The sequence below is a fragment of the Carcharodon carcharias genome, chromosome 32, assembly GCF_017639515.1.
Source record: "Carcharodon carcharias isolate sCarCar2 chromosome 32, sCarCar2.pri, whole genome shotgun sequence".
In the NCBI taxonomy this organism is placed as follows: Eukaryota; Metazoa; Chordata; class Chondrichthyes; order Lamniformes; family Lamnidae; genus Carcharodon; species Carcharodon carcharias.
The window spans coordinates 8,532,123-8,545,366 of NC_054498.1; the positions used below are offsets into that span (position 1 = coordinate 8,532,123).

Sequence of the window (13,244 nt, forward strand, 5' to 3'; positions counted from 1 at the left end):
TGCAAATGCAGGAAATGTAACAGCTTTTACCTCCTCTCCTCACCGTTCAAGACCCAAGCACTCCTCCTGGGTGAAGCAGTGATTTACATGTACTTCTTTCAATTTAGTCTATTGTATTCGCTGCTCACAATGTGGTCTCCCCAGCAGTTCAACTTGTACACATCTCACGCTAACATCCCTGTCCTTGGCCTGCTGCACTGTTCCAGTGAAACTCAACATAAATTTGAGGAATAGCACCTCATCTTTCAATTAGGCACTCTACAGCCTTTTGGACTCGACACTGAGTTCAACAGTGTCAGACCATAAACTCTGTTCCCCCGTTCCGTTTCTTTGCATGTTTCGGTTTTCCTTATTTTTTACTTTGTCAGCAGCACACCTGCTCTAGGCACACCTTTTATTTATTTCTTTGTTTCTTTTCTTGTCCCATCCCTATTCCCTTTGGCCTTGTAAAACTAACTCTTCCATCATTCGATCTCTCCTGACTTCCATCCTTTCACAGACCTTTTGGTCTTGATCCACTCACCCCTTGCCCAGTTCTGATGGAAGGTCATCAGCGTTAACTCTGTTTCCCTCTCCACAGATGTTTCTGTTTCAGCTTCTACAGGCCTTTGCAAAAGACCTGGGCACGGTCCAGAGCAATGGTCCAGAACTTTTGAGTTCCACTGAAAGGCAAAGTTTGTCTCAGCAATTGATTATTTAAGTTGATTTAATTGATTATATCAAGTTCTGTCGAAGGGTCATGAGGACTCAAAACGTCAAATCTTTTCTTCTCCGCCGATGCTGCCAGACCTGCTGAGTTTTTCCAGGTAATTCTGTTTTTGTTTTGTAATTGATTATTTGTACCTTTTTCCATTAGGAACATCTATCCTGCAAGAAATACATTACGGACATTTTGACTGAGACCTGTGTACACCCAGAGACATCAAAGGATGCAGAAGAGAAGCAGAAAGTCAGGAAGAAGGCCAAGAAACTTCGAGCGCGCATGAACTCCAGGTAATGTTAGACATACTCTCACCATGACCCCTTTATCCTTAAAAAAAACTTAATAGGCTCGTTTTCTTTTTAAAAAACATAAAGTTATTTGCTTCATGGGTTATCTCAAAAATACACTGATGAGTCTAATTTATAGCCACTTTCTGTGATTAGAAAAGAAAACCGAATATCGATCTGGAGCCCTTGCTTTCACCTGTTAAGAGCTTTTCTCATAATTGGCTGCTAGCGCCTGGCCAAAACTACAGTTCCATCCAGCACGCATTTGTATGTTTAAGTATGTGTAAACCATGCCTATTTTTCTTTCCAGCTATTGATTTTTAAATGAAGTATCAAAGAAAATCAATAGTAATCAACAAATAGAAGGCAATATGCAAGAGTGTCAAATCCCAGGTCTAGGGTTTAATTAATTTTGTTGGCTGTCACAACAAGGGAAAAAGTTGGAAATGCTCTGAAATATAAAGTGAGTTGTCAGACCTGTAGTTTGTCATGAGGTTGGAAAGTGACATCTGCGGATCAGAGTTGTGTGCCGTGCGTTGTTTTATCGTTAGTTGTCAGCATCCTCCTTCCCTTAGAGATAGGATGTCACCTGCTGTAGTTATTTTTGGTTTGAGACATTACTGTAGCAAATGACTTTGTATTATGTTACCTGTGGACTAACAAGCAGATCCTCAACATTAAGTGCTAAATGAATTTCAGAGTGAATGGCGACACATGCACCATACTTAAAGCCTGTCAGTTCCTTTTTGTGTTGATTCGTTTGGAATCATAGATCACTGCCATTCTCTTGTGTTTAAGCATTGACAAATGAAACTTGGCTTTCTGAGCCTTCCTATTGTTTGGTAGGCACACTTACCATATTATGTTTTATTCAGCATACAGCGTCCTACTTGTTTTTCATTCTGTTTTAGATTTGCTTTCTTGCCCTTGTCAAGTGGTTTTTCTGCATCATTCAGGCTGAAGGAATAGAAAAGCAGGTGACCTGCTCCCAGCCACAGACACTGCCTTCTTCACTATTGATCTAGTTGGCAGAACGTGAAGGGAATTGTGTTGAGTTCTTTGATATTTTTCTCTAATTTATTCTAGTAACACAGGTAATCTTGGAATATTCTGTTGGACACTCATGGATGTGGAGCTGGTCAATCTTTGCAATACCATACAAAAGTTGTTCCATACAAAATAATTATTCAGTAATAAAAGTCATTAAAACACAGCAACTATCAAAGTAAAACAGAGGAGAAAATATAATCTTGGCCAGTAAATTTAATGTACTGTAAAATCTACAATTTTGCTGTACTGGAAAGGCCATTCTCCTATTTTGCAGTCTGGATTAGTGTAAATACCCAGGTGGTTAAGTTGGAGCAGAAAGGTTTTAACTTGCATATTGGATTTTGTGGTAGCTCATGCACATCCAAATAAGTACTTGAGACTGGTCAATATAAACTCAGACTGATGCACTGAAAGCCTCTATCAGGAACTAGCATTAAATTGGTAATCTCGCCCATTGAAGCTGGGAAATGGCTGATGTGGCAAAAATATCACATTGGTGCAGTAAGATTGATTTTCTGAGATTGGAACTCCTCCACACCTTACTGGAGTACATTATAAAATAAGAAGTAGGAGCAGGAGTGGACCATTTGGTCCTTCAAGTGTGCTCCACCATCCAATACATTCATAACTGATCTCCTCAACTCCACTTTCCTGCACTAACCTTGTTTCCTTTATGATTCAAAAACCTCTTGATCCTTGCCTTGAATACACTTAACAACTGACCCTCCACAGCCCTCTGAAGTAGAGAACCCCAAAATTCACAGCCATTTGAGTAAGGAAACTTCTCCCCATTTTGATCCTAAACAGCTGACCCCTTATTGTGAGATTGTAACCCCCAGGTCTAAACTCTCCAGCCAGGGAAATCATCCTCTCAATGTCAACCTTTCCAATTCCTTAAGAATCGTCTCCGCTGTTCCTGAGCTGGGAATACTTGAAGCTGACACAGGGGAACCCAAATTGGAAAATGTTCAATTCCTCAGCATCTTACAAATATAGAAGCGTATTATGTCAACTTGAACTCAGTTTGTAAAACTGTTCAGGGGTGTAGTGCTGCCGGAGCACACTGAAGTGCTGCTCCAGCACCTCCTATTCACCGCTGGATGGTAAACTCTCCTTTGCTGATTAGCCATCCATTATCTACAGAAAGGATCTTGAGAAGAAGCTAGTCTAACCACAAGTTGCTTGGATCAGCACAGGCGTGCCTTTGCTCCCAGGTTTATTTATGAAAGTGGACGAGTGGAAGGCTAGGCTTTTTCAGATTTCACTTTAGGTCAGAAGTGATTTGAGAAGAGTTTCAGCTGAGCATTTGCCTCTTGCAGTGTTGCATGTGGTCTGTGCTATGGCGGGGGGGGAAGAGAGGCCATATTCAAAAGCTCCTCCTCTCTAGACACCACTACTCACTCTGGAACAGTGCGTTTTTGTAATTGAAAGAGTTATTCAATCTCCAGTAGAAGTGAGCGATAAGTTCCAACTTGAACAATGTGGAGAGCAAGCTCCGCTGTAATCATTTCCTCAAACTGTTTTCCCTGCTGTGAAATAACTAAGCTCAGAAAATCCAGCAACCACACATCACCGTTGCCAAACCTGGAGATTGCTCAGTATCACATCAGGCAGTATGAGATGCAAGACGAGTGGTGAGCAGGCCAAAATTCGAGCCATGCTCAAACACTGCCTCTTTCCAATGTTACTGATCAGAGCAAGCTGCACGGAGACCATTGCCCATTTCCCTATTCTAACTGTCCCAAAATTAAGTTTTTAGTAAGGTTTTTTAAAAGTAATCTCCAATACCAGATTTTAAAGGTGATGGAGGGAAGGCCAGGCCCAGGGCTTCAAGCTGCTGCTGCTGAATATTTCTGACTCCATGTGCAGCAGCAGCAACAGTAACCCTTCTGTACAGCTCCCTGACTGTGTGTGTATAAATATATATAAAAAAAAAACCTCACAACTCCCTGCACAAAAGCTTTCTTATAAACAGACATTTCAGGGCCTTTGAAGCTCAAGGTTCTCGGGATCTAAAACAGTATTAATATCACCAAATACCCTCCTGCATTTGCCTACTGAACATTAATTCCTTGGCCATGATGGCCTGAGGATGTGAAACACAATATGGTGTTTTTATTCCCTGCTAGAAGCTTTACATGGAATTTACAGCACAGAAACGCTGCATCTATGTTCATGTTCATTGATTCCAGAGAAGTGGGGCTTGTCTTTTGAGGACAGATTGAGCAGTTTTAGGCCTATATTTGCTACATTTTAGAAGGATGAGTGGGGATCTAATTGAGGTGTATAAGATGCTAAAGGGGATAGACAAAGCAGACGTGGAGCAGATGTTTCCCCTTGTGTGGGGCATTCTAGAACAAGAAGCTAAGGGGTGGTAGATTTAAATCAGAGATAAGGAGGAATTACTTTTCTCAAAGGGCTGTGAATCTGTGGAATTCACTACCTCAGCATGCAGTGGATGCTGGGACGCTGAAAAAATTTAAGGAGGAGATAGACAGATTTTTAATTAGTTGGGAGTGGAAAGGTTATGGGGAGACAGTGGGAAATTAGATCAGCCGTGATCGTATTGAATGGTGGGGCAGGCTTGAGGGGCTGAATTGCCTATTCCTGCTCCTAGTTCTTTTGTTTATGTTCCATGCAAGCCTCCCCCCACCTTTCTTGATCACACTATCAGGGTAACCTTCAGCTTCTTTCTTCCTCAAGTATTTATCAAGTTCCTTGAATGTATCTATACTTGAACCATAGAATGGTTACAACACAGAAGGAGGCCAATCAGCACATTGTCTCTGTCAGCTCTCTGCAACAATGCAATTAGTCCCACTCCTCCACCTTTCCCCTGTAGCCCTGTAAAATATTTTCTCTTCAAATAATCGTCTAGTTCCATTTTGAAAACCTCAATTAGATCTGTCTCCACCACACACTCAGGCAGTGCATTCCAGATCCAAACCACCTGTTGCATTAAGAAGTTTTTCCTCATGTCGCCTTTGGTTCTTTTGTTAATCACCTTAGGGTTCTTGACCTTCTTCTGATGGCAACAGTTTCTCCTCATTTACTCTATCCAGACCCCTTATGGTTTTGAACACATCTAACAAATCTCCTCTCAACCTTCTCTTCTCCAAGGAGAACGGCTCCAGTTTCGCTATTCTATCCGCATAACTGAAGCCTCTCATCCTCGGAACCATTCTCGTAAATCTTCTCTGCACCCTTTCGAAAACCTTCATGTTTTTCCCGTTGAGGCTGAGCCTGTGTTTTATGAAGGTTCATGATTTACTTGTTTTTGTACTCTGTTGCCCCTATTTATAAAACCCAGGATTCAGTTTAATTTATTAACTGCTTTCTCTACCTGCCCTGCCACCCTTAATGATTTATGCACATATACACTGAGGTCCTTCTACCCCTGTTTTCCTTTAGAATTGTACCCTTTATTTTATGTTACCTCTCTTTGTTCTTCTGACCAAAATGTGCCACTTCACACTGCTCTACATTAAATTTCATCTGCCACATGTCTACCCATTCCACCAGCCTGTCTATATCCTCTTGGAAGTCTGTCACTAGCCCCCTAACAGTTCACAATAATTCCAAGTCTTGCATCATTTTCAAATGGCCTAGGTTAATTAATATAAATCAAGAAAAGCAGTGGCCCCTCTACACAGCATCCCTCAGTCAAAAGTAAGTAAAGTTTTCTGTAATTCATGTTTTAATAGGCTTGAATAAATAATTAAACTTTTGCATAATGAAATTCTAGCTACGCTAAAGACTAATGATTCAAAATACCACATGGTTTGAAATAAAATGTCTACTGGTGCTAATATTTTTCACTTAAGCATAGTTTTGCTGGCGTTTGTGAGCTCAAATGATTTAATATTTAGGAAAACAACATAATAGTAGATTTGGAAATTATATGGCCAACACATTTTTTTAGAGCCCCTGTGCCTCAAACTTTGCCACTATACCACTGGAACTGTTGCATCTGAATCAGAAGATTGTGCATCTAGGACCTGAGCATACATTCAAGGTTAACACTTCAGTGCAGTACTGAGCAAGTGCTGCCTTGTTGGCAAGATGTATTTTGAACTAAGCTCAGCCTGCATCAACCTGTCGAGGTGAATACACAAGGTCCAGTGGCACCAGTCAAAAGCAGGGATTTTTTTTTTTTGTCTACATTTCTGCCTCAGCCAAAAAAAAAAATCAAAATCAGATTAACTAGTCATGTGTCTGTTCATTGTTTTTGGACCTTGTTGTGTGCAAAATGGCTGCTGTTTGTTTATATAGCCAAAAGTGACTGCATTTCAAAAGGAATTCATTGGATGGAAAGACTCTGGGACATCCAGAGATGTGATAGACACTATGTAAAGAGAAGTTACTTTTTTCATTATCCAAGTTTCAGTTTACTCACTCTCTAATTATCAATCAGAAGTATTGCCAGACAGAGCCTTAACCACGTTGCACAGACCAATAACACCTATAATGTTTGACATAAATCAAAACCTTGCAGCTAAGAAATGTGTCTTATAGTTATTCTTTATTGCTTCATGTGGTTTGTTTCCCTACCAAGACCAACATTTGAGGACTTCTAAATGTCCACCATGGGACATTCTCCCTATGGAGATTCTACTATATGAATTTTAAGGGATTTTCTAGAAATGTACATGCCTTTCATTTTTATGTGCTCTGCCCAAAGGCAGGCCCTTGGCTCATTGTCTGCTGATTGTTCATCTGGAGCTGTTTTTCTTAGCAGTTTTTGTCAGTCGTGGTTTGCCATTGCCTTCCAATCTCAGAGGCACAGCAAGGGGACAGTTTCCAAGTCTACCTTAGCTGGAAAAGGAATCTAACCCGTGCCATTGGCGTTATTCTGAACCACATAATAGCCATCTAGCTAATTGAGATAACCAGTCCCCTACGTGCAGCATATTTTAATTCAACAGTTGCATATTACTGATTTAAAGATTATTGGTTAGAAGGAAAGAATAGGAACCTGGGTGCAGGTGGATGCCCTGGGGCTGAAACTGAACATTGAAATCAGCATTGCTTCTAAGTTACTCAACCTCAAATGCCCAGCTCCTACCAGGAGGGTAGATAGGTGTCAGAACATCAAAACAGTCTTTCTATAAATTTGTTCTACCAATGACCTGTGTAGCGATAGAAACATTGCTGACCCATGTAAGCAAACAGAATCTCAATCTGTGCTGTTAGCTGATTTCACCTAATGAGCTACATACAGCTCAGGGTAGCTACAACACTGGTATCTACTTGGCAATGTGTAAAATTGCCCAGGTATGCCCTGTACACAAAAATCAGGACAAATCCAATCCTGCCAATTACCTCCCCATCAGTCTACTCTCAATTGCCAGTAAAGTGATGGAAGGGTCATCAACAGTACTATCAAGCAGCACTTTTTAAAAAAAAAATTCATTCATTCATAGGGTGTGGGCGTTACTGTCTAGGCCAGCATATATTGCCCATCCCTTAATTGCCCTTGAGAAGGTGGTGGTGAGCTGCCTTCCTGAACCGCTTCAGTCTGTGTGGTGTAGGGAGGGAATTCCAGGATTTTGAGCCAGCGACAGTGAAGGATTGGCAATATATTTTCAAGTTGGATGGCAAGTGGCTTAGAGGGGAACTTCCAGGTGGTGGTGTTGTCCTTGTCCTTATAGATAGTAGTGGTTGAGGATTTGGAAGGTGCTGTCTAAGGAACCTTGGTGAGTTCCTGCAGTGTACCTTGTAGATGGTACGCACTGCTGCCACTATGGGTTGGCAGTGATGGGAGTGAATATTTGTGGATGTGGTGCCAATCAAGTGGATTGCTTTGTCCTGGATGGTGTCAAGCTTCTTGAGTGTTGTTGGAGCAGCACTCATCCAGGCAAGTGGACAGTATTCCATCACACTTCTGACCTATGTTTTGTAGATGTTGGCTAGGCTTTGGGAGTCAGGAGGTGAGTTACTCGCCGCAGGATTGCTAGCCTCTGACCTGCTCTTGTAGCCACAGTATTTATATGGCTAGTCCAGTTCAGTTTCTGGTCAATGGTAACCCCCAGGGCGTTGATAATGGGGATTGAGTGATGGTAATGCCATTGAATGTCAAGGGATGATGGCTAGATTCTTTCTTGTTGGAAATGGTCATTGCCTGGCACTTGTGTGGTGCGAATACTTGCTACTTGTCAGCGCAAGCCTGGATATTGTCCAGACCTTGCTGCATTTGGATTTGGACTGCTTCAGTATCTGAGGAATCATGAATGGCACTGACCACAGTGCAATTATCAACGAACGTTCCCACTTCTGACCTTATGATGGAAGGAAGGTTGTTGATGAAGCAGTTTGAAGATGGTTGGACCTTGGACACTACCCTGAGGAACTCCTGCGATGATGTCCTTACCCTGAGATGATTGACCTCCAACAACCACAATCATCTTCCTTTGTGCTAGGTATAACTCCGACCAGAGGAGAGTTTTCCCCCTGATTCCCATTGTCTCCAGTTTTGCTGGGATTCCCTGATGTCACAGTCGGTCAAATGTTACCTTGATGTCAAAGGCAGTCACTCTCACCTCACCTACCTCTTCAAGTTCACCTCTTTAATACACGTTTGAACCAAGGTTGTAATGAGGTCAGGAGCTGAGTGACCCTGGCGGAACTCAACAAGGCTCCTTCAACAGCACCTTCCAAACCCATGACCTCTAACACTTAGAAGGACATTGGAACAGCAAGTTCCACTCCAAGCCACATACCATCCTGACTTGGAACTATATTGCCTTTCCTTCACTGTCGCTGGTTCAAAATCCTGGAACTTTCTCCCTAACAGCACTGTGGGTGTACCTGCACCCCACAGACTGCTGAAGTTTAAGAAGGAAGCTCACCGCCACCTTCTCAAGGGCAATTAGGGCTGGGGAATAAATGCTGGCCTAGCCAGCGATGCCCACAATCCATGAATGAAGAAAATAAAAAGAGGTTGTGAGCTGTGGAAGAATCAGCTCCTAATGAATACCTGGTTAGCCATTGTCAACTTGATGGGCTGAATGACTTATTTCTGTGACATAGCACTTAGTTACGCTCTCTGAAATTTGTGTGTGCGTGAAGTTGGGTGGAAACGGGACTAGCCATAGACCAAAGTATTCCTTTAATGAGTTCATTACCCACTCAGATTCATCTTCCCCTTCTTGCCAGTCATTCTATTTTCAAATGGTCCACCAATCAATGTCGCTATCCTTTCAACTGTAGGGTTTCATCAGTTAGCTGATTAATCTATATACTGCACCACCAAATAGAAAAATATTTAATAAAATAATCTTAAACTATTGTGAAATCAGAAGTACGCATATGAAATGATTGATATAAATTAATTACCCAAAACCTTGCTCTGAGGATAAAACATCTGTTAACATTTGCTCAAACAGTAATATTAAAATTAGTCTAGAGTGGCAGCCAGAGATCAGATGTGGCTCACTGATGGCCTGTTTTATGTGCTTTTTGGTGTTTACATTAGTTTATGAAAAATGTAGGTCATTTTGACCCCTTGCTCCTAAAACTGGGAGACCATCAGAAGATTTAGAGGGTCATGCCTTGACCTTCAGTCCTGCAGGAACTATCTCATGGCTCAGCAAATGAAAAAAAGCACACCATAGATTTTTCTTATGAGATTAGGTTTGTCTTTAGAGCTGAACTTGGGTTCCTTCATTAACTGACACCTTTTGTAAACGATCGAGTGAATGAAATGCATTCACTGTGAATAAATGTTTTAAGTGTACCAGCTGTTTGCGGGAAAAAGCCTGTGAAGTGTTGTGCTTGTGGCTGGTACAGAATGTCTGAGCAGGATGCAAAATCACAATTTCTTTTGAATTACAGTATTTTTCTTCCCTTAAAAAAATATTCTGTGGTCATGTCAAGCAAGAGTGAAGGTGGGTAATCTGTTTGAGTGTTGTAACTATGGTATGAGTGACTGGTAGGGATTTTCCTTATCCTTTCTTCTAAATCGGAGGTTAGGGTATGCTCATGGTGTACTTCTGATATTGCAGCCAAGATACAAAATGCCTTGTCTTTATCCTTCGACATTGCACTGTTCATTGTTCTCTTTCCCCTCAGCTCCATCAGTAGCTATTCTATACACCTTGTCATCTCCTACCCTGCTCCCAGAATCCTGCTAAAATCCCTTCTCTTTGACGTTACTTCCCTTTTAATTTATTTAACCCTCCTTTTTGTCCCTTTACTCTTTAAAGGGTTTGAAACATCTTTCTTTGTGTGGGGAGCACTATAATCAGTGTAAATTGTTATGGGGTCACTGTTCCATAATGTATGCAACAGCATACAAAGTCTACCACTAGTGAAATTCACAGAAGGAAATAGACTGCCATGCAAAAGCCATGCGTGCTCTTCTGAATTTCCACAGAGCGGTTGTCAATCCAGGTGAAAGTGTTGAGTAATGTTTGGTTGAATGTTGTGCAGGTTTTCTTTCCTCGGTTACAGAGTTGAATTAGTTGAAAATGTAAAACCTGGACTTGCCAGATTGCAAAATCCATCTGCTTTCAAGTGCCTTTAGCATCTGGATGTTTGTTTCTCACTCTGTGGCAAGTTGTTTTTAAATTTTATATTTGTGTTCAAGTTGCTATTAGCAAGGAGAGTATTGAAATCTTTGGGATCTTTTTAAGGTTGTAACACAGCCTTGGGGGGTTCCAGTGAAATCACAAGCTGGAGGGCGAAGATGAAGGTGATTGTGAATTTTGAAATTGAAACTAGATGATTCATGGCCAGGAAGAAGAAACAATCAGCCAGGATTCCTCCACTAAATTGCTGTACGGTGAGCTCCAGTGAAAAAGACATTTTTGTGGATGTTGAATGAGGACAGTACTGAGTATTGCTGCAATGACCTTGCAAATCGAATTGTCTGCTAAAGTCACCATGAGGGCTCACATCTGAATACTAGAGATACTTGGGGGGTGGGGAAAGGGGGCGGGGTTGGGGTGGGGGGCGGGGGGGCGCGTCCAGAGAGGGTCAATATTCCTGAATGTCTCCAAGAGAAGAGGGGAGAAAGCGGAATTAATTAAACTACAGTGGATTGAGCCCTCAGTGTCTGTTATAGTTTCATGTATCACTGGCTCCAAAATCCTGACAATTGTAGTCAACCTAAACCTTAGTTCTCTTCTGTAAGTATTAAAATATATAAAGTGACTGGGCTCAGAAGATCTGATAGTTTATGATTCACTGCTGTTGAATGCTGATGAATCATGTGTTGTGACTTAAGCTCCTGGATAAAAGTGAATGGCCTTGTCATTCTGAATATAATTATGTCTGAATTTGATGGCAAGTGAATCTTAAAATATGGTAAGAAAAACCCTCCTTTCCAGTCTCTGAGAAAAGGGAGATTTCTAATGACAGTGCATGCTGATGGCTCCTTTGGCTGTGGCCAGAAACGTAAGAATTAGGAGCAGGAGTAGGTCACTCAGCCCCTCGAGCCTGCTCTGTCATTCAATAAGATCATGGCTGATCTGACTGTAACCTCAACCCTACATGCCTGCCCACCCCAGATAACCTTTCACCCCCTTGTTAAGACTCTGCTTTCCATCACCTTTTGAGGAAGAGATTTCCAAAGACTCATGACCCTCAGTGACCTTCATTTTTCTAAGTGTCCTGCTATAACATCTCTAATAATAGCTTCTAACATTTTACCTCTGACAGATGTTAGGCTGACTGACCTATAGTTTCCTGCATTCTTTCTCCCTACCTTTTTGAATTAAGGCGTTATATTTGCTATTTTCCAATGAATGGAACCTTCCCCGAATCTAGGGAATTTTGGAAAATTAAAACCAGTGCATCAACTATCTCACTAGCCACTTCTTTCAAGACCTTGGGGTGAAGTCCATCTGGACCTGGGGATTTGTCAGCCCGCAGCCCCAACAATTTGCTCAATACCACTTCTCACGTGATTGTAATTTTCCCGAGCTCCTCTCTCCCTTCCATTTCCTGATTTGAAGCTATTTCTGGGATATTACTTGTGTCTTCTATAGTGAAGACCGAAGCAAAATATCTGTTTAATTCATCTGCCATCTCCCTACATTCCATTACCAATTCCCCAGATGCACTCTCTATATGACCAACCTTACTTAGTTAACTCTCTTCTTAGTTAAATATCAGTAGAAACTCTTGCTATCCATCTTTATATTATTAGCTAGCTTTCTCTCATACTCTAATTTTTCCCTTCTTATTAATCTATTACATGAGAAGCTGAGGCCTTAGTTGGCTAGGGTGAGAGCATCTGGGGATCATTCAGAAGTGAGGTTGCTTTTTGAACTATTTATCTCAAAACAAATAGAACAAATCAAAACTATTTTTATACTTTTATGTAGGCAGTTGAGCGAAGCAGCACATTCTGTGTTTGTGTCTGCAGTGCTGGACCTAGGGCAAGCCTGTGTGATTCCCTTTCATATTCAGCTACCTTTTACCCATTAGCTGTTGACCCTCTATGTTCAATTCAGTGAATTTAATCTGAAAAAAATGTGATTTGAACACACTGAAATAAACCAGGGAGCATGCAAAATATCTGATCTCATGTTTATGCCCCCATTGTAATCAGATGTTAAGAGATGGACCACAGCAGCTGGTTTGTTTTGATCATATAATCTTAAAATTGTATTTTTAAAAAGTTCTCTAAAAGGAGTAGTTTCAGCTTGGAACTTTCCATTAGCCAAGATCACCCATCATATTACAGCCTCTGCCAGGATGTAAGCATACCCAATGAGATCTTCAACTGCAACTTAATATAAAGCAATAAAAAAAAATGTTATATAGTTTCTCTTTGTATTTTGTTCAGTTCGTGCTTGTGTGCTTTTTTGGGGGAGTGTTGTTATGCTTTCGAGCAGACCCAGATTCTGTTCTGCCAGCAGACTAAGACCTCTGCTTTTGACAGGATAGCCAAGCGTCTTGGTGGATGTTCTGTCGCAGTGTAGATGGGGGGTTGGGGGGCATAAATAAAGGGACAAGTCATGATGAATTGAATATTATCAGCTCTGCTTGGCAGCTTTGTGATCTCACTGACCGCTAATATTTATAACCAGAAACCATTTAGCCAGAGCTGTTTGAAGAGTAATATATTGCCCAGCAATTGCACCAAGTTTAACCCCTGTCTTTATAAAACTGTCAGCATCTGAGACTGCAATATCTGATTCTCAGATATAAACTGATGAGCCACTGATGGAGCAAAATGGAAACAATAAGAAACGCAA

The 13,244-nt window shown here is 41.3% G+C and overlaps 1 protein-coding gene across 4 annotated transcripts in view; it reads left to right on the top strand.

The window, feature by feature from the left end:
* scaper (S-phase cyclin A-associated protein in the ER) overlaps window positions 1–13,244 on the top strand; it is a 294,594-nt gene that overhangs the window by 107,417 nt on the left and 173,933 nt on the right. For all 4 annotated transcript variants that reach the window (XM_041178256.1, XM_041178255.1, XM_041178258.1 and 1 more), the window contains one exon: window positions 857–993. In XM_041178256.1, coding sequence (XP_041034190.1) covers window positions 857–993 — 137 coding nt within the window. The remainder of the gene's footprint in view (window positions 1–856; window positions 994–13,244) is intronic.